The sequence below is a fragment of the Pezoporus wallicus genome, unplaced genomic scaffold, assembly GCF_028554395.1.
Source record: "Pezoporus wallicus isolate ANWC-B61680 ecotype Strahan unplaced genomic scaffold, APGP_CSIRO_Pwel_v1 contig_3365, whole genome shotgun sequence".
Lineage (NCBI taxonomy): Eukaryota > Metazoa > Chordata > Aves > Psittaciformes > Psittacidae > Pezoporus > Pezoporus wallicus.
This window is the reverse complement of record NW_026640883.1, coordinates 6,070,812-6,097,578: the sequence shown is the minus strand read 5'-3', so window position 1 is coordinate 6,097,578 and position 26,767 is coordinate 6,070,812. Positions and strand designations below refer to the sequence as shown.

Sequence of the window (26,767 nt, the reverse complement as noted above, 5' to 3'; positions counted from 1 at the left end):
ATCTTCAGACATAATCACACACTACAATTTAGATTGTGTACTAGCATTTAGATAATTATAGCTGATGATTTGTCACTTCAAGACCAGATTTCAATTACAAATTAAAAGTAGCAGACTAAAGCAAGAGGAAGAAGTCACAATAGGTTTCCAGATTGTTGCTTGGTATGTCCCTACATCAGTGTTCCCAAAGGTTTCCTCTGAAAATAAGGAGTGAAATAGGTCTCTGAACCATACCAAGTCTCTTCTCCTCTCCCGAGAGGGATAGAGGAATTACTGTCAGATACTATTGTGCTGCACCATACATACACCTTCAACCGAGACAAAAACCACTACGTTCCAGAGGTTTTTGCCCAAGTATAACCAGCAGAGATTCCCTTTTCCTTTCCCCTGCTTATAAAGTCTGGACAAAGTCATTGCTTTTGACTGCTATAGTCTGAGTCACCTTCTGAAATGGAGTGCCTAGGTGCTAGGAGAGTATGTGGAAAAGTGAAGAGGACTGAAGCATCAGGGAGTTGCTTTCCAAGTGGGTAAATGCTTGTTAAAGTCACACTTGCCCCAGGAAGTCAAAGGACACTTGACAGCCACAATCTTGGTTCAGAACCAGGGGCACAAAGAGCTCAACACCCCAGCATTTTTCATTAGAATAATCATTAGATTATGACACAACAGAAACCAAGAGGTAGGAAAACAAGCAATCTGAGGCAAGTGTAATAAAACATTCAAACATAAAATATTTCACTTTCACACCAAGTTTAATCTCAAGATACTTCCGAGTTGCACAGAGCCTCAAATACATACTTCAAGTGGAAAAAAAAAGCTGACTCCACAGTTTCAACAAGCATCTGCTGTGCTGTATGCACAGCAACTTGGCATCCTTAGCAACATTGCTTCCGGATTAGTCAGAAATGATAACTAAGTATCTGCTCCACTTTAGAGAGGTACCAAAATCCCCACAATAATCTGATTCAGTATTTTTGTCACAGCCCAGAATGAGACTATTATGATGTGAAAGAGCATGATGGTATAAAAATCCCAACAATGTAGCTACAGCCAAAACAGCTCCAATACTATTTACTTCAAAACAATATTCACAGATGCAGATTACACAGTATAAGTGTAAATAAAGAACTGTGTGCTTTTACGTGTTTAGTGATTTTTAGACAGAACTACCTGCAGGTAGTCCAAGACAAGATTCAGCCATTAATGATACTGAAACCAAGCTGATGTAAAACAATTTTCAGTCTAACTTCAGACTGGAAATCAAACTGAAAGACGACTATATCAAGATACAGTTTTTTCACTTAAGACTAATGGTATCAAAATTGAAGTAAGCTTTATGATTACAGTCATTTCAAATGTCAGTTTGAAGACTAGACTCACAATGCAATGACCATTCTCAGTTATGTGCATTCAACAGCAAAATGAAAGGCAAAACCAGCAGCACATGGTTGTACAAAGCAAAAAACATAACATTAATTTGAGCTTGCTGCTTTGAAATCCTTCAAGCTACATATTTCAGAACAATCCCAGTATACAGATAAATACAGGTACTTAAACAGAAGAATTCCTATAGAGCTACTCATTTTCAAGCTGATGAGTACACCTGGCTCTTCCAATATAGGAACTGCAGCAACTTGGTATATGTAGAAGTGAATGGCCCATTGGAGACTTAGTGTTCCAACAGTTTTTTCATTTCATTGAATCCCTCTGGATTCCCATACTTGTTTAAAAGGAAGAGTAGGATCTGCTCATGCTTTTTAAGCTGTGGAATAAACAGAAACATAAGATTTGTCTTTTAAATTGCTGATTTCCTATTACGATACTTCCTAAAACTACAGAACTCTTGCTAAATCCTGTATTAGTTCAATGAATATACAAGTCCTTTCTGCTGTAAAACCTTCTGGATGTGTAAAAAGCCAGTAGAATTGTAGCTGACTCCCCCCTGTCATTGCTCCCCTTTTTTCCCCTGAAGCAGCAGCTTCCTTGAACCATACTGATGAAATACTCAAATTGGTTATTCACACATCTATTTCCTGATGTTTTGAGTTATTTTGGAATCTCCTGTCCTACCTTTATCTGTCATGACAGTGAGCCAAACTTATACAGTAGGATAACAGAAAACAGAAAACTCACATTGAAGTCAGAAGACATTAGCTAGATCTAACTGGAAGATCAAATAGATGTAGAGGGGAAAGGGAAATGGAGGTCCAGCTACCTACACTGGGACAGACAAATGAACTACATTCAGGAACAGCATGGTTCTGCCTTTCTGCCACTAAACTCCTGGTAGCAAAACTTACTCCAAAGCAGTAAAGGTCTAAATGACCTTGAGAGAAATGCTTTTCCTACCTCCAAAATATCACAGTGCATGTTTTTGCTTTTGACCTTGCTGCCACTGGCTGGGGTGAGAGGGGGAAGTTTGAACCACACCTGAAAGAGGTTTCCATCTTGAAAATTCAAGGTTTTTCTCATCCCTCTGACAAAGATCCTCACTTTGCAAAAGGCCGATGTATTTTTTCTGGTATACTTTAAGTTACTTTTAGTAAGCTTAAAGTTCTAATTTTTCATAAATAGCCCAATTCAAAATTATGAGAAAGCTTAAAGCCAGAAAGCTTTCCAAAATCACAGGAATATGTCCTAAGTGTAAAGAGACAATCTAGCAACACTCTTACAGATTCCAGTATTCTGAACTCAGGTTCTCAGCCCTAGCTTCATGAATGACTGTGGCACACATTAGTATTAATCTCTGCTACCAGAAATACACACTGTAAGACTTACATGGGCAGCTCTCTGCCAAGCTGCAACCACAGCAAAACATTGCCATATTACTGGAAAAATCCAGCTGCCCTCCAAGTGACATAGTTTATGCAAAACACCACAACTACCTTTACACAGCAGACAAAAATGAACCCTCCTGAGCCTATATACTCTAGGAAAAGAAAGAAGAGAGCTGTGCATGGGGCAAAACAGACTAATGGAGTGTGTGTGATCTGTGCACTATCCTCCCTCAGTTTCAGGGTGCTCTAATTATTACCACTTGTAAAACAAATCGAGAACAAGTGTTGGTATGTTCACTTTGCTCATCTTCAATGTTAGCAATTATCTCCCTGCTGCCATCTGTGTCCCACATGGGGTTTCTTTTAAATCCTGGAAATGTAGAAGAGTGTTGCCTGGACTGAATCTTACTTGTATTTTTAATTCTGTGCAGCAGCATTTGGTCCCACATGCATTGCCTACAAAAAAAAACACACAAAGGAAGTGAATGAGCAAAACACACATGGACATTGCTTCCCTCATTTAAGGGGGTGACACATGGAATTTGGCTAAAGTTTTTAGAAGGAAAAGCCAGGCATCTCATGTGCTCACAGTTCTTCAAATTAAGTAATCTGAAGTATTAAGTGCGTACCTTGACGCTCAGGGCGTAAGCTTTCAGCACTGCTGGATTTGACCAAACCTTCTGTTACAGCTACTTTCAGACTGCCGTTTTCCCAAAGTTTCTCCACTGTTACTAGATTAGTATTTCCATTAATCCCTTTCACTTTAATCATGATGCATTTATTCAATAACATTTCTTTCAACTTGTCAACTTGTAATAATGGAGGCTGATCAGATTTCTCTATGCCTGCAAAAAAAAAAACAAACCCCAAACCAAAGTTTGCTCTATACAGAATTCCTTTATGATGCAACTTGAATCTTACACATAATGCTATCACTGCTTTTGAAAGTACGATGCTGCTAAATTTTTTTAACGTAAATAGCTTAGATTCTACAGATAATTAACTAAAACCATAATTTCTGAAACAGCTTCCACAGATTACCTCTATTTCAGCAGATCACCTTATTGTTTATCAGAGTTAAGGAATTAACATGATCATCAGAACAGGTACAGATTTATTTATTTACAGGGTTTTTTTTGGGTGTTTTTCTGTATATTTTGTTACCTGCAAGTGAACATGTAATTGCCTGAAATGGCAGCTTTAAGTAGGAATCGGTGATTGGCAGCACTTCTGAAAGTGGTAAAGTTTCTTTGTTCCCATAGTCTGCATACAGGACTTCCACTACAGACCGAAAATCTTTCAGAACAAGAGCTCTGTACCAACGGCCATCACCTGAAAAAGATTAAGACAAGAATCACATGAAGTACAATCTTGCAAAACACAGCTCATCCAGAGAACAAGACTCTATACAGCCTTCCAGGCATTTTTAAATACTCTGGTACGTACAAAAGGCCACTTGACAAGTAGCAAGCCCACAGAACAAGCTTCTGATTGCTGTATTGTAAATAGGTAAGATTTTCACTACAAGACTTTAAGGCTATCTGCACACTGTATTACCAGCTTCTTAATTTTCCAACACATACTCCCTCTCAAAACATAACCAAAATTAAAAAAAAAAGAAAGAGAAAACCCTAAACATTTTCCCTCAGTTATCCTGAAAAGTCATAAACAAAATATAAGGCAGAAATCAGTGGAAGTTAAACCCAACTGTCAAACGCTTAGGTATGCTCTTGTTGTCTGCCGAGTACTTTAATTCACCTGTTTCCTAGGAGCTGCTATCCCATCTAACACCCAAGCTCATTTTCAGCACTCAGATCTCCTGCAACAGCCTGCATGCAGTCAACTTATAATAGTTATGAGCCAACACTCCTCTCTTAAAATACTGTGCTAATAACCCAGCAGAGCATCCCCTCTTCTGAAAGATTAAGGCAGTAAATTCCCTCACTTAAGAATACTTCTGACTTGGACTAAGTGTGCTAACATTGGACAGCTTGTTACACTAACAAGGCTGAATGATCAGCTGTCACAGCCAGCATCAACAAAACACATGCCCAGGGACCCACAAACCAGAAGTGGGTCTATATAGATGCAAGTACACTACTGCTCTGCCATAAATCTCATGTCCCTGTAACTCGGACACTAATTTCAGTTTAAACAGTAACTAGCTTTCTTTTCTCTTAAAGCTCCATGCATCCTGCAGGGCACAACCTATTCCTTATATTTTTTAGGCTGTCAGATGGTTTCCTTGCCCTAAAGATGCAGCCAGACTACCTTCTGGAGCAGAATTAAGAGCTGGCACTTTCAAGCTGGCAGCTGTCCTTTTCCTAAAGGAAAGGCGAAAACTGTAACACTAGTCAAGGAAATAAGAACAAAGGATTGCCTCACCTGAAAACCTGGCACAACAGGCTTCACCCGGTTTTGGTTTGAAGGGCTCCTTAATACAAGACTTACAATAGTCTTGTAGTTCAATCAACTGCCTATGTAGTTGATCTACAGGAAAAAAAAAGCAATTTAATAACTAACCACGTTTGAGTATAATGAAAAGAATACCTACTTTTAAGCTCCTCTGCTTCCACCTTTGATATTTTGTTTCTACTGTCCAAGCTACACTTCCACAAGGTTCAGTTCACTACAGGCATTCATTTTATGAACGAGCTTGCAACAGGGACTTTTTACTGGTATTAGGAACAGTGAACACTTTCTTACCTTTAGTTTTAACTGGTACAGCATAGAACAAGTCTGGGCTTACAACTTCTGTTACACAGACAGACATGGTTTCATCTATAGCCAATCTGATCGACTTCCAGTGCCCAAGTGACGTTTCTAACAGAACAGTAAGAAAAGGCAGTGTATCACTTTTCTCCAAGCACAGACATACCATAAGTAACTGTTACAGAGTACCTTTTCATTTTTATCTCTTTCTGTCTATAATGCCACCTGCAGGGCAGCTTGTGTTTAACTGTAAAAACTGATAATACAATCAAAACTATGCATGGTTATTATTGATATTAACTACAGCTGAATGGCAAGATCGTGGTTAAAGACTGGAATGCTGAAGTTGCTTGTGCAATCTAAAAGTTACCATTCATTTAGTTACCTTTCTTGTCAACAGGCTTGTTTGGAAGCTTAGTTTTTTCTTGTAGAACTTCCTTTACAGCCAGTTTTTCAGAAGTTAGTAACTCATTGATCACTTTAGGACAACCTGTGGAATTATCAATAAGCTCTACACCCGCCCCATCCCTGGAAAGGGAAGTTACTCTGGCTTGAAGCTTCATCCCTACAGCATACGTATGAAATCTTGCTGTAGCTTCTGGAATCCATTTGCTGCTAACAGGCTTTATACCTAGGAAATAGAAGAACTTTTCAAAATGCCTTCATTAAGTGATTTTCTTGAACATTTTATTTTCCTTTACCCTCCCCACCACCTTTATTTTTAATGATAATTTAAAATTCCAAGGCTACTTTTACTACATTCGGGATACACATTGTACTTCACCCTGTTAACTGGTCTCCCTCTTCCTCCTTTCTTCTAAAAGGAGGCATTTCCTCAAGACTCTCAAGCTTGGTTTCCTACATTTTATGGCATTTTACCAAGTAAATCCTTGTGCCTTAGCACAAGCAACAACTGTTAAGACTGTTTATGAATCACTTTAATATAACCACTTTGTCAAAACAGCAGAAAAAAAAAGTGTTTAAGAGACAACCCCCCCACCCAAACCAGCAAAACCCACTTTGACAAAGTGTGGTCTCGAGCTTTTTCCTGTTTCCACATTTTTTAAGTCAAATAGACTACATTAGGAAAACAGAATAGCTCTAGAATTCTGAGTGATTTGGTACAGAAAAGGCAGAGAACTGGTAGAAGACTGAGAAATAGCAGCATGGTGCTAAACTCTGCAAGAATCAATTAAAATATCTGTGAGAACTGAAAAGCCAATTTGCTTCACAAAAACAGACGAGCTCCTTTGCCTGCAAGAGTTTTGTGTAATAATTAAGTTCTGTACAGAAAAGCACATTTATTCTTAGCAAGGCAACAACCAAAAGTTAGTAAGCATTACAGATGAAGCAGAACTAAATGACAAGTTCCCTTTGACTGGTGAATCAGTAAGTAACCTCCATGCAGATCGCTCCATAGCACTGTCAGGAGCTCAGGGAAGAGCCACCATCTTTAAATGCCAGTCTGCTGTGTAGTAAGGCTAAAACAAGAGTTCCCACAATTTCCAGAAGCTGGAAGCAACAGACACACATATTAAAAATCAAACAAATAAAACCCACACACCCCCAGAAAAACAGAGTATTGTGAAGTACAGACCACGTCACCACCTCCACCCCACAGAGCAGCAAGTCTCTAAATGCAATAGCTCTTAGAAGAGAAAGAATCCATATGAAAATCCACCTGAGAGCCAGCATTTAATTCCTTGAAATGGAAGTTTTAGGAACGAGGATGAGATCTGACGTATTTTATCCAGTGGTACCTCCTCCACGTTTCCATAGTCCACAAAGCACACTTTAACAGTCCCACCTGAACAAACATTTTGCACCAATGCACGGTACCAGTAACCATCATCTAATTAAGAGAAAAAATAAATTGCTTAGTACATTTCGTAGGTTTACCAGCATTTAGCTTCTAATAAATAAATCCAATTCTTTGCTATACTCTGCCAATTCACAGAATCATTGAATGGTTTGGGTTGGAAAGGACCTTAAGCTCATCCAGTTCCAACCCCCCTGCCATGGGCAGGGATGCCTCACTCTAGACCATGTCACCCATGCTCTGTCCAACCTGGCCTTGAACACCAACAGTGATGGAGCATTCACAGCTTCCCTAGGCAACCCATTCCAGTGCCTCACCACCCTCACAGTAAAGAACTTCCTTATATCTAATCCAAACTTTCCCTTTGTCAGTTCAAACACATTGCTCCTTGTCCTATCACTACAATCCCTGATGAAGAGTCCCTTGCCAGCATCGTTGTAAGAAATTAAAACTATTTTTTTTGCTTTACATTCACCCTGTAGAAACAAAGACATTTTACCAGAGAAGAAGGCACAGCAAGGTTCTCCATTCTCAGGCTTAAAAACATTTGGTGGTGTTTTCTGACAGTATTCAGACAATGATTTGTTAAGTAAGTTTAGAGCATTTAACTCTGAAAGAAAGAAAAAGAGATGAGATCAACAAAGTAACTTGACTTGAACTTGATCAATGGTGTTTGCTGTGCAGCTTTTTTAAAGGTTTGATGGGAGATTTCAGTGAATTTTAGAGCTTCATGAATAAGTAACTGTTGACACTGGGTCATTTCACCTACCAGACAGACTTAGTAGCAGGAAGAAGTGAGATAGCTGATTTTTCTCTGACAAATTACTTCAGTATAATAACTAAATGATCAGCAATTCTATCTGCTAATCCAGCAAGCCCCCTCCACTCCAGAAACTGAAGTATGTTTTACAACCACTGGAATTATCTAGTTCAGCCAATGCATATGACAGGTTATGGGATCTCATCCTACTTGCTTCTATATTTCTTTCTATAGCATCACTTCTAGAGAGGAACTCTGTTGTGTTTGAAAGGTGAGAAGCCATGTATCTATACTATCCCTAGAGACAAAGAACAAACCTTCCCCCCTTTAATATCTGCCTTATTTTTGGTTTGAATGCATTTATCTTCCACTTCCAGCCACTGAATTTCATCATGCAGGTCTTTTAGTAGGTTAAAATGCCAGTGGCTATTAGAAGTCTTTATACAGGATAGCACAACAACATTATCTGGGTTTTTTTTTAGCTTATCCAAGGGGAAGTCAAGTCTCAAAAGCTGCATTTTCTCATTTTCATGTTATTTCTTTTGAATCTTTGTAGGTTTTTTCTAACTTAGAATAGGACAGGGTACTAGAGGAGAGCACTAGTAAATATTGTACGGGCATAGGTAACCTCTTGCCATCTTCCGTTTATCTCTCCATTGCCTTGGTTATAGAATCATAGAATCATATAGTTGCTCTTCTCACTTTTCTCTACATTCTTTAAATTTCATTTAACTGCTTATCTTCAACATCTTCAGCTTTCAGTCTCAGAGTCACTACATACCATCACCCAACTTCTCCAATATTCCACTTGTATTCTCAGACCAAAACTTCAGAGGTAAGTATTCATGCAACAAGCCCACTTGAAACCATGATGCATTAGAACTACAGTAAATGACAGTCAGGAAGCAAATAAACCAGCAGAAAGAAAAAAGCTGAACAAACTTACCACTGTTATTTGAAATATGACAGTAGAATTCTCCAGGACTGTACAGCGTACACACTATGACATCAACTGTTTGTTTCAGAGTTAATTTATTCCACTTGCAAATGCTTTTGTTTGTTGTGTCCTCTAGAAAGGACAGAGATGAAAAGAAAGGAAGAGAAAATAATTTTTACAGGAAAAAATGATACATCCTGAATGCTCATTCATGTCCTGGGATTTCTTGTTTTAAATAATCCATCAGATTCATTACCAGGGAGACCCTTTTTGCAGAACAAAGTAAAGTAAGAGAAATGTGCTACTTGGTTAACGTACTTGATCAATGGCACATGAAGAGGTATGGGCTAGCGGTAATAATTTGAGCAAGAGGGACTCTGGGAAACAGGGGAGGGGGCATAAAAGAGAGGAAAAGCTGTCACAGAGTACTGGAAATAATCTAAGGACAAGAAGAAGAACAAAAGATTACAAAGAACAACAAAAAGAACAAGGACAGAAAGACTGGTTGTAGAAACTTACACTCTATATTATACTCCAGTACCTGAAAAAAAGCTTATTATTTAACACAAGTTGTAGAACAGATCACATGAAAACTAAATGATGGCAGATTGGAGAAGCCGTTATTTCATCCATTAAGCATATTATTAAATCTTCTTGTATTTTTCACAGCTGCCAAGTTTGTGACACTTTGTGGTAAGCAGCAGCATGCAGAAACAACTGACAGGCTTTTTAAGACTTAAGCCTAGCGTGGCTGGCATCCACTGTGAAAGCCAGACTTCATGAGCTCGGCTGAGAAGTTCTTACCAGTTAAGGACTTGCATTCTTTGTACCCACTGTAGCAGGGAGGTTAAATAACTCCAGTTCAGCAGAACATGCCTGTACTCACCATTTGCTTGCTTAACGTCATTCATTCCAATTGCTGGCAAGGCCATTCTTGGTTCTTCAGCTCTACAGCCTCTCTCTATGAGATGGCTTGATACATTTATTGCTGGAGTAACTGATGCATCTACAAGCTCCACCACAGATCTGTAACTGTGTTTACCTACTACTTTTACTGTAAACACTTTGTCTTTTACCAGTTGTTTCATAAAACAAGTATCTTCTGATGTCCACCCTCCTAATGGTCGCTTTACACCTAAAAGGTGACATAGTATGGAAAGGGTCTGAGGACAGTCCAAGTTTCAGCATGTCAACATCTTTTACAGATTTATTCTCAAGAGCGTATTTCACAGAATTATTAAACACTGTTTAAAACAAAAGATTAAGCAGCTAATGTATCAAGTGACTCATCCTCACTCCTCGTGTTTGTCAGATTTCAAACCTAGTTACTTAGATTCTGAACTTTAGAGTACTTGGATTTAATAAAAAGACAAAGATCATGTACAATTAGCCTACTACTCAAATAAAAGCATAAATTCAGGTTTAATACTTCCTTAGGATGAACATTTAAGAAGTATAGTCATGAGACTCAAAGACTTGCAACATACAGTTTTGAAGAACCTTAACCATCTCAGCCACTGTATCTGCTCCTCTAAGCTTCTTCCTCCTTAAATGTTTACTCTCCATACTACTAAATTTATGGCTAAAATCCAAGTTATAACCAGAACTTTATAGTAACAGATTGGCAGAAGTTGCCTTCCATAAGGATATTTTATGCAGCAGTAATATTTGAGTCTTATCAGAAAAGATCTTCTCTGATCAGTTCTTTGCTTCCATGTTGTGTTTAGGACCTTTTTTCATCTTGGAACACTCATCCTCTATAGGCATCATGGTTTGTCCCAGAAAAGAGATTTGTTTAGGTCACATTCCATATGCACTGGTTATATCTCTACATACAAGGGAACCATTGCTTCATGTTTACCTTCTGAAGTCTGAGGAGCATATTCTAGCTTCCTGACTTTATAAAACGAATGGAAAGCAGATTAAATGTCACATAACATAAAGAAAGGATAAGACATTGAGTATTCTAAAGGAAGGGCATAGAAGCAAAGGGGAGGATTATTTTGCAGACTGACAGGAACAGACAGAAAACAATTTCCAACAGCAGGTTAAACAAGTATGTCAAAAAGGAAGTCATGATCCTGGTTTAAGACAGAAGGATGAACTAGAAAGTGTTAACATCCTTTCTATAATTTGACAGATTTTACAAGACTACAGAGAGGAGTCTACTGGTAGTTTCACTAGATTTGCCCTAGAGCCAGGGGAGGACAGGAAAGAACACACAGAGATACAATTCAAACTGCAAGACAAAAAATGGAATTGTAGCTTCCCCTGCAGCATCAGAAGCACATGGATTAAAGAATTCCACAATCCAGTAGGTGACTGAATTTTGCTTAGAAAAAAAGCACACTGAAAACCTAACAGATATGTTAATATAACACAGTTTTCCAACCATACAACTGCAGATCATCAGGTACATTAGGAAAGACTTAGCCCATTTTGTAGATGTGCCACAATTAAGAATTCAGGAAACAACACCTTCTGTTCTCTATCCTTCCCCATATTTCAACAGAAGATACTACAGATGTGATCACTATAAAACCCCACCCCACTTATATTGCCTTTATCCAGTTTGAAACTGCCGATTTATTTCATACCTGCCAAGGTACACCTTATGGCTTGAGCTGGCAGGTCCATTAATCTTGGAATCATAGGACGAAGTTTAGTTAGTGGAAGAACTTCAGAATTACCATAATCTATGTACTCTGCCACAACAGCCTCTTCAGAGGCATACGCTACAACAGTAGCACGATACCAACAACTGTCTTCTGAAAGAAAGATACAAGTGTTCATTGTAGTTTAACTTCTGAGCACAGAATGATCTTTTGGGTAGACCAATCTAAAAATACACCACGAATCTCTACATAAACCAACAGCATTAAGTTCATACAGACCTTCACACAAGGTGAATGGATGATGCAACATCCACCACCATCACCCTTTGCACAACTTCATTGTTGCAAACTTCTTTCCATAAAGACATCCCCCCCCTTCACAAATACATATAGCAACAAAGAATTGGTTACATTATGTGGATGTAGTGCTGAAGTTAAATACATTTAAACAAACAACAGTCTCTCAGATGATCACAATGACATGCAATTCAAAAGCAAAACCACAGATTAATGATTTCAGTATTTGAATTCAACTGAAAGATGTGAGGAACAGAAACACAAGCTTAGTGAAGTTTCTCATGATATCTCAGGTACTGATCTCATAGCTTTTCCCAGCTAGGCACCTGAAACCCATACCCATTCAAATGCCAAGACAGCTTACTGTTTATCAGAACATAAAAAAAAAACCCAACATTTCAGTTTTTCTGATCAGTTCCACAACTAATTTGTTCAAAGCAGCAAAGCTACAAGAAATAGAAAGAAAGAAATGACCAGGAATGCCTGTCAATCACAAAGTAACAACAGCAACATTTCTGAGCAACAAAAAAGGCATAAGAGCAGCTTTTTTTCTTCCTTAAAAGCTGATGAATGGGACAATGATCTGTGAGGAAGAGAGATTCATCTTCATTCTACTGCCTTCAGGCAAACAGGACTTCAGACTCCAATCAATAAAAGGTATGTCTTTCATACAGACTTCCAGTTCCTAGCACAAAACACTGCTTTATGCAGAGAATTTGCCTATGTTTAGGCAAGGCTCAATTTTATCATGAGACTTGTAAAAGCTTGACATTAGTGATCACTGTCAGATAGAACCTAATTTCTCAACATACAACTCAGGACTATCAGGTGTTTGCTAAATAACATTAAGTCGTCATCTATCAAAGAACCATCACTAGATATTATGAGCCCATTTCTTCTGTCTCTCTTTTGGGGGCCTGTTTACTTCCAGCCACAGGAAATGGTGCTCACCAACACAGAAGCCCCCAAATTACTTTCATGGTCTCTTAAAAAGCTCCTATATACAAAAATTAATCCAGTGTAAAGAGTCTGCACAATGAAGGCACCAATTTATGGTCTAAAATTTTTTTAAGCTAGTGTTTTCTAGATGTCACCATTTGCTATTAATAACTTCTTTACATTATTACCAACTGCTATCCACAGCTAAAACCAAACAATAAAATTAACTATGAAATATTTCTAAACATAATCATAACACTGTTTTTCAAATAAAGTGACATAAGAGCCATATTTTCACTCCATTTTTACCTGTGAACTGGGCACAGCACACATTCCCAACAGGAGGACGGAAAGCTGGACTACTGGGAAGTTTGCCACAGTGTTCATTAAGAGACACTTGAAGCTCAGCAAGTTGACCTAACGTTAAAATATAGAGAGATTTGGAACATACACTATGTTGTAATTATTACTAAAGTATACAAATCTTAAGATCAAAGAAGATCTTGCAGTATAATGGAGATTTTTCACATAATGTTTAATGTAATACCAAAATAGTGATGAAACCAGAACTCTTCAAACCAGAAAAAAAACAGTCAGCCCTCATGTGAGCCTGGGGAGTCAGTGTTAAAGAAAATGAACAGGGAAAAACAGTCAATACAGGAAAGAGACTGAAGCCAGTAGGAATTGAAAATGGAAACTGTAAGCATACTAGAAAGAAACCAAAGAGACAGCTCTTCAGACAACACACAGATAAGGTCACTTCTTGCCAAACGACATGTTATGCATCGAGTCTACCCAGAATTCAAAGGCTGTACAAGTACACAGAAGAGAAATCCAATGTAGGAGACACACCATATCACATCCAGCTGCAGAAGCCCTTTTAGCTGAAAACACACAAACTCTGGCTTGGACAGCACTAGGAGGTCACACCCCACAAACTTATTCTGCTATTATTCTCCCCCAGACATCTGCTTATGGGCACTGTGGGGCACCAGCAGTCCCTGCAGCCTAGCACTCTGGCCCACTATTGTGTTACTCACAGTCTTACTGTCTTACTATATCAGATGACACCAAAGTGGGTGTGGGCACTCTAATCAGCCTTTCTCATACTCAGATATTCTCCCCATACTATGTAACAAAGTTCAGGCCATGCAGCCAGCCTATAAGGAAACATTTCCCTCCAGTGATAAAGCAACAAGGTATTGTAGGAATAAAAGTAATCAAACATATTTCTGGCACATGTGAGGCAATATATTTAACATTAAGTAATTGTGATACAAATTGACTTTGGATTGCTGAAATCCACACCACACCATCTCTTTATTTTGCAATGCTTGGACTGCCCACACATTATCACCTTACAGGCTAATGCCACTCAAATCTATCCTACACACCACCATGGCTCTTAACGGACTGAGGCATGGCCTAAAGCTACAGGGAATCATCATCTCAGGTCAAACCACAAGAGCAGCAACACCTCCCTCCAGCCACTCTACTGAGAAACCAGAATACCACAGTAGGCATCCTGAATCCCACTGGCACTTACGGCAGTTGCGTACTGGCTGACAGAAGAAGTCTTCTGGACTTTGCATGCCAGAAACCATAGCAGAAAACACATCTCCAACACATACAGAGACATCCTCTGGAGCTGAATGAGCACAGTGAAGATATTCTTCATCTTGAGGCATTTTTGCTTTACTTTTCTTCAAATGGTTTTCTGACACTGTAAAGAAAAACCCAAACAACAAAAAAAGGAAGTTGCTGATCAAAAGCTGGATGACTGAAAATTTAAATATGCTGAAGCAGGTTATTGTTTTTCCTGACTCTTCAGACTTTGAAGGCTCTTGTCACAATAGCCATGAAATTGAATTAGCCATTGAAGCGTGAGCTAATAATGCTCACATGTTCAGCCTGGAGTAGAGAAGGCTCTGTAGAGACTTCAGAGCAGCCTTCCAATATCTGAAGGATGCTGGAGAGGGACTCTTCATCAGGGACTACAGGGATAGGACAAGGGGTGATGGTTTTAAACTGAAACAGGGGAAGTTCAGTTAGATACGAAGAAGTTCTTTACTGTGAGGGTGGTGAGGCACTGGAGCAGGTTGCCCAAGGAAGTGGTAAATGCTCCATCCCTGGCAGTGTTCAAAGGCCAGGCTGGACAGAGCCTTGGGCAACATGGTTTAGTGTAAGGCATCCCTGCCCACTGCAGGGTGTTGGAACTAGATGATCTCAAGATTCTTTCCAACCCAAACCATTCTATGATTATCCCTAAACAAGTGCTTTATACTATTAAAAAGCATATGTGCTACTATCACTAGTGAACTGAAGGAAGCTTCGCTAACCAGTGCTTTTAAGTAAGACAGTGGTGAACAGCTAGAACATTCACTACTTTCAGAGTATCGTGCGACATGGAAGGACCTAAAATTCCCCAATTTTTTTGTTCCTTCTCTTACTAAGAAGCTTGATTTGCTTGCTTACCTCTTGGGGAGTCCCCTCCTTCAGCATCAGTTCCTGTAGTTATATCAGGCTTTGTTTCTAAAGGTACTGTAGCTAGGTAGTCTCCTAGAATACAGATGTAAGAAACAAAAGTTATTTACCATGCAAGACAGTCATGGCTTAGTTTCATTTCAGAATCATCTTCTGAGCCTGACCTATATCCCTATCACAAAGTCAGCATGCTCTAGTTATTTGTTGAACATTTAATATGCTTAGGATGCAAAATAAAAGTAATTTCAGAGTAATCCAACTACTTGAGTTTTCTGAAAGCATTCACAGCTCCAAGACTGACTACATTAAACGAGCTAGGCAGTAATAACAAGTATGTACTCAAAAGTCATGGCAGACTGGTACAGCTTTTCAGACACAAGGATTCATAACATACCTCCATATTTACAACACTCAGCATGCAATGAGTTACCAAGGTTTACAAAGAAATCCTGAGTTTCTTAACTATCCCATATTCCATTTCTAATGCATCAAACAGTATTCCAAGCTTTCTATACAGTCATTTTCAACTGAAAGCCGGAATACAGGTGCTTAAGTTGCTTGTAAAGTCATGGAATAGGCACATGCAGCGTTCCATGAAAAACCACATTCAGGAATGCAGTGGTGTTTTTCGTGGTCTTCTCTCCAAGAGGCTGGCAAGTTACATTGCTTTGTCATTAGTGAGCATGTACGAAATAGACCAAAAGCTCGTGAAATCCTTAGTGGAATTCGAAACTAACACTGTCATTTTTAAAGAGTTAAAAATACATGTGAAAAAAGGAACAACATGGTCCCAATTTTGCATCTATTAAAGCAAAAAAATAAATGAGAAAAACAACAAAAATTCCTCTTTTAAAGGTACCGGGCAGGTGGAAGGAAAGTGAACACAGAATACTTACTTGTATTTAGGCTTTCCCCCCCGCCCCACTATACTACCAAGTACTCACCAGAATCTGGAATAACAACTTCTACAGCAAAACTCAACATCATTTCCTTCTGTAATATGTCAACAACAGTTAGCAAACAGTGTTTTCCTATAAGCTGAGAAGAGAATCTGGCAGCGCCTTCATTCCACCCTTTTTCTTTTGGATTGTAATTAGCAAAGGAACACCTAATGGCCTGCAAAGAATTGCAATTAGAACAAGAGGGGATGGGGGTTGTTTGCCCTTTAGAAAAATCAAGTGAATAATTAGGGCTCTTAGAAATACCACCTTGCACATAAAAGTTAAAGCTGCTGTTGGAATTTGAAGCACTACCAATTCAGCTAAATTCTTTACAGAAGAGTTAAGAATGAGGAAGGTACATTCAAACTGTAAGCTACATTTCCTCCTATTCTCCCACTATTTATTTTATGTAAGGCATTTTTATATCACACATCACATATGACCACAACTGCATGTCCTAACTTGCCCTCAACAGACACTGAGGGCTCCAAGCAAAGATTTAAACAGCTCTCAAAATCTTTCATGGACCCAGCAGAAAGTCATCTGAACAAGTTATTAACAACTACCTCCAATAGCAGATAGTCATAGTTGTCACCGATTAGACGAATACTTTTCTATCCTTCTTTGTGCATAGCTAAAGATACCAGTTTAACTCACAAATTAAAGCTACAACATCTATGTTATAATGGAAGACATTCACATAGTATGGCAATGAACTCAGATCAACAGCTGTCCTTACTCCAAATTAAGCCTTCCCAAGCTAGAAACCATTTTTCCTACTGTACAAGCCCAGATTAAAATACACAAGCAGAATGTTTCCTCTGCCTTCCTCTAGTACAGAATCATATAATAGGTTTGGAAAGGACCTTAAGGTCATCTAGTTCCAACCGCCTGCCATGGGCAGGGACACCTCACTCTAGAACATGTCACCCAAGGCTCTGTCCAACCTGGCCTTGAACACCAACAGGGATGGAGCATTCACAACCTCCCTAGGCAACCCATTCCAGTGCCTCACCACCCTCACAGGAAAGAGCTTCCTCCTTATATCTAGTCTAAACTTCTCCTGTTTAAGTTTTAACCCGTTATCCCTTGTCCTATCACTACAGTCCCTAATGAAGTGTCCAACCCCAGCATCCTTATATGCCCCCTTCAGATACTGGAAGGCTGCTATGAGGTCTCCACACAGCCTTCTCTTCTCCAGGCTGAACAGCCCCAACTTTCTCAGCCTATCTTCATACAGGCGGTGCTTCAGTCACCAAGCACCTTGCTGTTTTTCATGTGCCTTTGCATGCCTTCCAGGAGAATCTGCTCCAAGATTTTGCCAGGCACACAGGTGAGACTGACTGGTCTAAAGCGTACAAGGGACATGTGGACCTAAATGCCCTGGAGGGTTCTTCTTATCAGCTCAGAACCCAAGAATTCTGTGACTAGCAAGGAAGAAAGATAAACAGCCTTCCTCACCCCTATGGATTAGAGAGGAAACATTTCAGAGGGTGAACTTCATGTAGCATAGCTGTTTTCATGTATCACTTTCACTGAACACAAAATATTAGTGACAGTTAAACTGAGACATGAGTTACACTCACTTTAGAGCTATTCATTTAAAATACCTCAACCAGCATCAGGTAAAGAGAACTTACACATGGAGGAACCAACAGTTCAATGTCTTTGTGCAAAGCTTTAATCCAGGTGAGTGGAATATCTTCTTCATTTCCATAATCTATATAGAATACTTGTGATTTCTTTTGCAATATATCCACATCCTTTACCAGTGCTCTATTCCAGGTCTGTATAGGAATAAACCATAATCTTTGTAAGGACACCACATAAGTTTGCTCTGCTTCATCGGGTTTGTTTATTAGCAAAGGCACTAACAAATTCTGAAGTGACTTAAATGAAAACAACCCATTGTAGTGTTCACTGCAGTGAAGGTGAAATTCTGCTCCTACAGACACTGGATACTGAATAAGTCAAGATTCTGCTAGTAATGCAGAAAAAGGGGCAGAAATACAAAAAAGGGGTGGGAAGGGAAACGGGAACTACATGTGGCTATGGAAACACAACCAGAAAAGCTAGGTGAGAAATGAAGAATAACTTCCTAATTAAGCAGAGTCGTATTCCAAACTGTTCTAACTACAGTAATCTAGATTTGTTAAAAACACACACATCCTTCAAGCAACACTAGGACAAACAGCACTTATGGGGTTCAAGTACATAAACACACGAAAGTAAACTTTTTTGCAGAAAGTCAATACCCTAAATATGAGTTCCTGACGACAGGAAACTAGTTACTACCACAATAAATTAATCTCTAATTAGCAGCCTTCACTGGTAGAGATATAAAAGCCAAACATGCAAAACATGATGAGCTTACAGGAATGGTTATTTTATGGACAACCAGATGTTACCTGATCCAAAGAACACTTTGCAACGCAGACTTCCCCTTTGGTAGCAATATATTGGTCTTGAATAACTGTGCTAGCGTAACAGTCCTGCAGTTTCAGAGAAAGTTTACTGATCTGGTCTAAGAAGTCTGGAGAACTCAACTGTATATAAAATTCACTTGGGCTCTTGAACTCTGTTACTATACCCTAAACAGAAAAGCCATAATAGATTATAATCATGCAAGAACAACCTTCAGTATGTAATTCAGGACCAGTGTTCATTTCAATCAATGCATTTCAACCTAAACCTGGTTTTATTCTTTTGTTTTGAATGCAGCAGTAATTAATTGCAGGGAATAAACCCCGTGATGTTCACTTTCACAGAAATAGTCTTCCTCACTCCCCCCAGAGCCCTACTTGCATTTACTCATCTTCATACAAATAAAGGAATTTTACATGTGAGCAAAATGATACAAAATTGCTGAGGTGACATGCAGCTATATATGCTTAACAAAGCTTCCAATGCAACCTAATAAAGCATTGTGGGATTCTTCAGAAACAAGAGTACCTGTACTTCCATATCTTTTTTGATCTGTAGAGCCTGAAGATCCGAGAGTGTTATTTTCTTAATGTGCTCTTCTGTCTTGCGAGAATCCACAGAAGCTGAGCCACCCTATTTAAAACAGCTACAAGTTAGGCTTAAACTGTAATTATTTACCTTTAGCACCTTGCAGTAACAAAACAGAACTTCTGATCATTTCAAGAAATGTGAAAAAGTGCTTCTGTTGACTTTCAATAAGGAATCTTACAGACTTGGTACTCTTGAAAATAACAAACATTATCACAGAGATAAACTGAAAAGACAATGAAAAACAAGTGCTGAAGTCTCACACATTCACCTTTTCCTCTAACACCCGTTTTACAGGACAGCTCAGCTACATTTCCTGCTTATGATGCTCTCACAAATAAGACTAATTGAATTCCACCTGCTTCCTTGTGGCCTTAACACCCCAGAGTAGATTACAGCTACTGCTTTAACTGCTGGCATCCATATTAAAAGAAACAAAGAAAATCTAAACAACCTCCTATGGTGGGTTCATCACACACTGTCTCTGCTGCTGCTCCTTCCTCCTTCAGGGGAGGACTCCTCACACTCTTCCCTTGCTCTCCCATAAGACAGTCCTCCACAAACCTCCCTAACCTGATTCCCACAGGCTGCAGTTTTTCATGGGTCCCTTCCATGGGGTGCAGTCCTCAGGAACCAGCTGCTCCATCGTGGGCCCCCTGTAGGGTCACAAGTCCTGCAGCAAATGTGCTCCAGTGTGGACTCACTTCCCCCATGGAGCTACAGGTCCTGCCAGGAACCTGCTCCAGTGCAGGTTTCTCATGGGGTCACAGCCTCCTTCAGGCATGCCCCTGCTGAGTGTGGGGTCCTCCATGGGCTGCACATGGGTATCTGTTCCACCATGGACCTCCATAGGCTGCAGGGGACAGCCTTTCTCACCATGGTCTGCACCACAAGCTGCAGGGGAACCACTGCTGCAGCACCTGGATCACCTCCTCCTCTCCTTCTGCACTGACTTTGGGGTCTGCAGAGCTGGTTTTCCTCACACATTCTCACTCCTCTCTTTAGCTGCAATTGCTCCTGTGCAGCAACTTTTCCCCTTCTCAAAGGTGATCCCAGAGGCGCTGCCACCATCACTGATGGGCTCGGCCTTGGACAGTGGCAGGTCCATCTCGAATCCCACTGGCATTGGCTCCATTGGATATAGGGGAAGCTTCCAGCACCTCCTCAAAGAAGCCACCCTTGTAGCCCCTCCGCTAACAAAACCTTGCCACACAAACCCAATACACCTAATGCATCTGTGTCTGTGACATCCTAAAAACATCAGAAAAATAGCCTTATACACATCCTTAGGAAAAACCTCTTATATTTGCACCAACATACTACAGACAATGCGTAACAGCTGAGTTTACTGTTGCAGCTGCCAAATTGTCCAATTACAAAAGATCCTTCTAGATTTTCCATTAAAACGCATCTCACAGTACAATACCAAAACCACATTAAGTATTGTTCAATATGGAATATAAGCTCTCCTACTTCCACAGAACTTCCTTGAGTTTCAGAAGATGAATGAGGGATAAATAACACCTTCTGTTATTTATGCATATTGTATACCCTCTTGAACATAAAGGTCCTGTGTGATCATTGATCAATTTTATCAGAACACAGTCACAAATACACACCAGACATTTATCAGGAAGTTAAAACAGACAAATGAGCTACTTCAAAGAACCACATGGAGTTTTCTTGTACAGTGCAAACATAAGGCTTGTTGCAGGTATGCACATTCACTCACTTTCAGAATTATCAGCCCAAGAAACCAGGAAGACAACAAAATGATTTCCTGCAGAAGAGCTCATGGGAAGACTACAGGAAATGTCTGGTTGAAGCTAACATCAAAAGGCTTCAAAACGTAACATGGTTTTGAATGCTTCTCCCAGTAACTTTTTATTTGAAGCACTGATCTTTCTAAAAGGAACAGATTATAACCTTTGGAACTTGCTCCTTTGCTGTACAGTTTAAACTAAGCATATTGCAACTAGCTCACAGCAGACCCATTTAAGACATAGTAAAAAGCATGTTCTGTACCTTAAGATAAACTCCCTTCTTGTTTTTACCAGGTGACTTGCCTCCATTTTTATTACTTACACTATAACCAAAGAAAAAAAGGATGTTAACTTTGAACAACCAAAGACAGACAAGCAGCATTTTTAACACCTACTTGCAAATACAAAAGGCTGTGTTTATAGCATGTGGTTATCAACCCTTATTCCTCCTCCAGAAAAGTGCAGAATGGCAAATTTGTTAGTTCCCTGTTACCCAACATCTGGTGTGTTTTTTCCCAGTGTCATCAACAGCAACAAAATAAAGTTCTTCTGATTAAACTGTAGAAGAAATTTTACACTACTGTGGAGTTCTGTTATACTGTTGTCCTAGGTTCCCTGTAATCCCAAACTAACTGTAATCCCAAACTAACCGTAATCCCAAACTAACCTCAAGAACTGTAAAATTGAAATAAAAAAAGTTGGTATTTCAGCTGAACACATAAGATCCAGGTAACACACAGGCCAGATTGTCCCCATTTCTCCCCATTCAGTCACTGTACAACACCTGGGGGGGGGGATAAATCTCTAGTAAACTTTTATTACAGGCTTCTGGATGCAGACCTACTGAACTGCAGTCACCACTCCTTGCTACAGTGTCAGCTTGAATAGCCGTATCACTCCCCTCAACTGCTCTAGAGCCACCCAGTCAATTCGTACTTGTCATAACCTAATGATGCTTATTTTAATTGAATCAGATTAGGAAGTGATCTCTTGAGCATCTAAACTGGCATGTCAAGAAGCAATAATGAGCAGCTTAGAGAATGGCCTGGCTGAGACAATTTCTAATTGCAGCTGTGCTTATCAAAGATAAAATATCCATGAAATTAACTGAGGTAACAGTGAGATTCAAAACATGCCTCTTCGGAGTCTGTTAAATGCAATCCATTAAGCATGCCACTGCTGAAAAGCAGTCTTACTTCTCCTCCCTTCCTTACATCATCAACACTAAAGACAAGTGATAAGCAAGTAAAAACAATGCTTTTGCTTTAAGCAACTCTACAGAACACCTTAAGAACTCCAACATCTTCCAAATTACATTTCTAAAGCAACAGATTTTTATGACAAATATGAGATAATGCAGCACTAGCAATTTATTTCACTGTAACAGCACCTTTAAATGGTCACTTGGGTTGTAATGGGATGGATATTGTCTTTATGTAAAGATTATCTGGCAGAACTTTTTAACAAACTTACTTTGGTTTAACTGGCTCACACACAATACGATGTGCTGGCCAATCTTCTTTCTGACAATCTGCAGAGCAATAGTATATTTGCTTGCATTGTGAACATCTACGGGATCCTTAAAAAGAGAGAGAAGAGTCCAAGAGAAACAGCTATATCATAAGAGACAACAGCTGCTAAGATACACACTCAATGTATTATTAAATAACTGCTTTACAAGACAGTTCCAAAATAGAAATAGGTGTTTATATTTACATACAGCTAAGATTACTAACCCAGATGCCCCAAATTCCTTCTATAATTAAGGAAAAGAAAAACCCAACAACGGAAGAATTCCCCAAAAGAAAACCAAAACTTTTTTAATGAGATGCTCACTTCTGTTAATCAGTTCTGTAACTCAAAACACATTCTGAACAGTCTCTACACTTGCATCTGAGATATAAAAATATCTCTCCATTTTAACACATTTCTGAGCAAACCTTCTGATGGGGTTTCACTGAAATACACCAGACCACAGGAAAAAAGGCACTTACCAAACAGACCACAGTGATGACAAGTCTTTGTTTGAGGGGGTGGTACTAATGAACAGAAGACACTCTCATCACAGCTGATAGAGAAACCATTCTCAAAGGAATATTGAGATTTCTTTAGCTTTTCATGAACAGAATCAGAATATGATACCTGTGGAAGAAAAACATCTTGACTGATTCTTACTAGAAAAAAAAAGCTGCCCCAAAAGTTGCCCATTACGGTAAAAATAGTCTAATATACCAAAATGTGACAAGATAGTCAAAATTTCAGTGTTCTAAAAACAGCAATATATGATGATCATTTCTGCTACCTAGAAAGGCTCAGAATATTTGGGGCAATGATGAAGTACAGTAACTCACATTATCAAATGCAGCTGTCAAAAGCAAGTCCCCTCCTTCAGTTGTGCCTTCCATGGATCTTCCTAGAAGCAGAAGTATTTGCAAAAGGATCTGATTACAATAATGCATGCCTGTGTTATGAAGTATCTGCAGGAAGACACAAGGCTCTTATCTACTCCTCCTGTTCTGCTGGCGCATTTGAGTAAATGAAGATGCTATGACCATGACACACTTTGGAAGTCACTTCTTGTTACCACTCTGATACGATGTTTATCCAAACCTACCGGCTTCACTGCTCTGCGCCTATCACTTGACCTAAGACTTAACGTCTTTCCTCAATATATTTGTTTTCAATTAAAGTTGTTCAGCAGGATTAAAAATAAAACAAAGCCAGTATGTAATTCCCAAAATCCATAGAGCAAAAATTTAGACTAGGCAATTATACAGTAGCTGAAACAGTATCTCTTCCAATACTGGCCCATGTTAAAGCTTATACTTAAAGAGAGTTGACCATGAGCAAGTATTCAGAAACAAAATGCTTCAAAAGAGATTTTGACTTTCCAGTGAACGCCTTATAAGCCTTGTGGCATTTGCAAGCGAGTTTGTTCTCTATCAAGCCACTATTACAAGACAAATATTCAGCTAAGCCTGCATACCAATATACCATGTTTTTATAAGTATAATGGGTTTTTATAAGTGGGCAACTCATTTACCTACAAAACATTTGTTTCAGCTGTAGACTACACATGCTATTAGCAGTTTGCTCCAGTCTGGCAGGCTTATTAAGCCAAGTTCTCCACTGAGACAACATAAAGCTTGTATGACCTTTTTTCTCCCCACCTGGAAGCAAGTTAATCTTGTAAGCTTTGCCTAACCTAAAACTCTTGCCTAACATGCAATCAGATCTCCATGAACCCTCCAAACCCAAGAGGGCTGCAAAGCTGTCTCAAACCTCGCAGAATTCACCTTCCCCCTGTTTGGAGTAGAAGAGAATATGGATCACACAGTACTGAAGCACTCATGAAGGCAAGAAACATTGCTGAAGGAACTCCCAAATCCCACAGCACATAGCTGTGCCAAATTCCCTAGTATTCCAATTTCCCAGGGTTTTTTTCACTTATCTAAGACACTGCAGCCCACACAAGTTTAGATAATTATAAATTAATTCTATTTATAAGCCATACTGATGATGTTCATCAATAATCAAGCACATATACAATTAGAGAAGAACAAGGTCAAGATACCTTTGTCAAGCTTTGGACAAAGTCTCTCTTTTATTGCACTTGTGCTGCAGCTAAAACTTCCTGTACTATTTCTACACTTGGAAAAAAAGTATACCCTGTGTTTTCTGTTTACAGAAAAGTGATTTTTGTTAGGTATTTCAGAAGCTCAGCCTTGAACTCGAGAGCTTTTCAACAGGAAGTTGGCACCTGCGATTCTGCCACTTTAACTTCCACCTACAACTTGATCATGTTTGTTCTTCATGTGAAGAGGTTCTGACATCACATAAATGTTCGCACTGGTATATGATGAAAGGCAGCTGTAGACGAGTTAACTACAAAAGCACAGATTTAAAGATTAAGTCAGGCAGGCACACAAAATAAATATAACAGCATTTTTAAGTCATGGTCTGAATCTATGCTTAAACATCCATTTTTAAAGGTCAATTCTCTACTTCCCATTTGCTTAACCTGCACAGTAAAAAGTAAAATACTTTTTGTATTAAAGACATAAACAAGGCACACTCTAGACTAACACGGCAAAGTCCTTTAGGAGAGGAACACCCTAAAACCAGGAGGGGGTGTCACTACCTGCACACCAAGCTTGTCGGATCTACAAGAGACCTCTCTCTCTGTAAGAGACCCTGCTCTAGATAACCCACCCCTCCACCAAAGCATAAACTGCACCCACGGCTTTGCTGTGACTGGGAGCACAGCCATAGTGAAAGGCTGAAACCTTCGACCACCAGGAGGAAGAGCACGAAGAGCCCATTCCTGAGAAAACTACTGCACGGGCTCTGCCAAAATGAACGTTTAGCACCTTCTATCTGAAGGTTAACACGCAATATAATTACTTTAAATATAAAAATACCCTCTTGCTACACTACCGGAGAGAAAACAAGTTAAAACAAACACACTTCAACTGACGCTGCAACCAACCAGAAATGAGCTTTCTCGTCCACAACCGAGCAGCACCGCTACACGCTACCTTCATTAGCTCCCAACCTTCATTAGCTCCACACACACCCCACAGCACAGCCTCCAGCCCAGGCCCGCCCCGAGCTCCTTTTCCCGCTCAGCGCGGAGCCCGTTGCCGACCCGCTCTCCCCGAGCTGCGCCACACGCGAGGCCGGGCCCGGCCCTCACTCGAGGGCCGCCGGCGGCTGCAGCGGAACCACCGCCCCTCCAAGGGCTCCTCAAGGGCTCCCCCAGCCGGGCCCCGCCGTCGCGCTGCTCCCGCCCCGCCCCAAACCACGCGGCCAGCGGGAGCCGCAACTGCCATCTTACCGGGGAACGGGCGGCCCAGACGACGCCAGCCGTGGCGGAGGGCGGGTAGCGGCGGCTGGCTTTTAAAGAGCTCGGGGGGGCGATGAGGCCCCGCCACGGACCAGGCCCCCTCATGAGATGGGCGGGCACCGGCCATCAGCGCCCGGGGTCAGGTCACCTGAGGGAAGGAGGGTGGTGAGCAGAGGGTGCCCAGAGAAGCTGTGGCTGCCCCATCCCTGGCAGTGTTCAAGGCCAGGTTGGACACAGGGGCTCGGAGCAAGCTGCTCTAGTGGAAGGTGTCCCTGCCTATGGCAGGGGGTTGGAACTGGATGAGCTTTGAGGTCCCTTCCAACCCAGGCTTATGGAGCTATGAGAGCTTGAGAGCTAAGCTGTGTGGTGTTCACTTAACTATGGCCAAAACCATGTCAATCACAAATGGTATTACTCCCAGTGCGTTGCAGAAGACTGCTTTTATTTTATTACTCAAAAGCACTACTAATTTTCTCTGCATCAAAACTCATTGAGGGACAACAAAACATCCGTAGTTTCACTCGTAACCCCGTGTGTTCCTTGGGGATTCTTGTACTGTACTGCTCTTAGTGATGCAGAAAGAATAACTAAAAGTTACAAAATACTGGTTAGAGAGAGCAATGAGTAGCACTGTCCTTAGCTCTTCATTTCAGAACAACCTACAGGTAGTACTCACAGCTGTGTGCCTGAGCAGCTTAGGGTGGTGAGGCACTAGAATAGGTTGCCCAGGGAGGTTGTGAATGCTCCATCCCCGGCAGTGTTCAAGACCAGGTTGGACGAGGCCTCAGGTGATATGGTTTAGTGTGAGGTGTCCCTGCCCATGGCAGGGGGATTGGAACTAGATGATCTTAAGGTCCTTTCCAAC

General features: G+C 40.2%; 1 protein-coding gene across 1 annotated transcript; it reads right to left on the bottom strand.

The window, feature by feature from the left end:
• Nucleotides 1-1,428: 1,428 nt before the first annotated feature.
• On the bottom strand, nt 1,429-24,835 carry TDRD1 (tudor domain containing 1). The gene is made up of 25 exons (XM_057420930.1): nt 24,817-24,835; nt 23,408-23,469; nt 23,051-23,198; nt 22,530-22,635; nt 21,319-21,379; nt 19,234-19,338; nt 18,690-18,872; nt 17,922-18,068; nt 16,285-16,456; nt 15,332-15,415; nt 14,403-14,579; nt 13,166-13,273; nt 11,603-11,773; nt 10,867-10,902; nt 9,892-10,140; nt 9,015-9,137; nt 7,808-7,918; nt 7,171-7,341; nt 5,875-6,120; nt 5,484-5,600; nt 5,163-5,267; nt 3,942-4,109; nt 3,407-3,622; nt 3,187-3,233; nt 1,429-1,762 (listed from the first exon to the last, which is right to left on the bottom strand). Exons 2-25 carry the CDS (start codon nt 23,459-23,461, stop codon nt 1,670-1,672), a joined length of 3,198 nt encoding a protein of 1,065 aa, XP_057276913.1. The 5' UTR covers nt 23,462-23,469; nt 24,817-24,835; the 3' UTR covers nt 1,429-1,669.
• Nucleotides 24,836-26,767: the final 1,932 nt, after the last annotated feature.

What these genes read in the sequence shown, in the direction of transcription:
- TDRD1 (XM_057420930.1), bottom strand. Translation starts at nt 23,461, where the DNA reads ATGGAAGGCACAACTGAAGGAGGGGACTTGCTTTTGACAGCTGCATTT. An exon ending in TGCTCCTCAGACTTCAGAAG is followed by an intron (nt 10,141 to 10,866) that starts GTAAACATGAAG and finishes GTCACCTTTTAG; the next exon opens with GTGTAAAGCGACCATTAGGA. An exon ending in TCATATTTCAAATAACAGTG is followed by an intron (nt 7,919 to 9,014) that starts GTAAGTTTGTTC and finishes TCTTTCTTTCAG; the next exon opens with AGTTAAATGCTCTAAACTTA.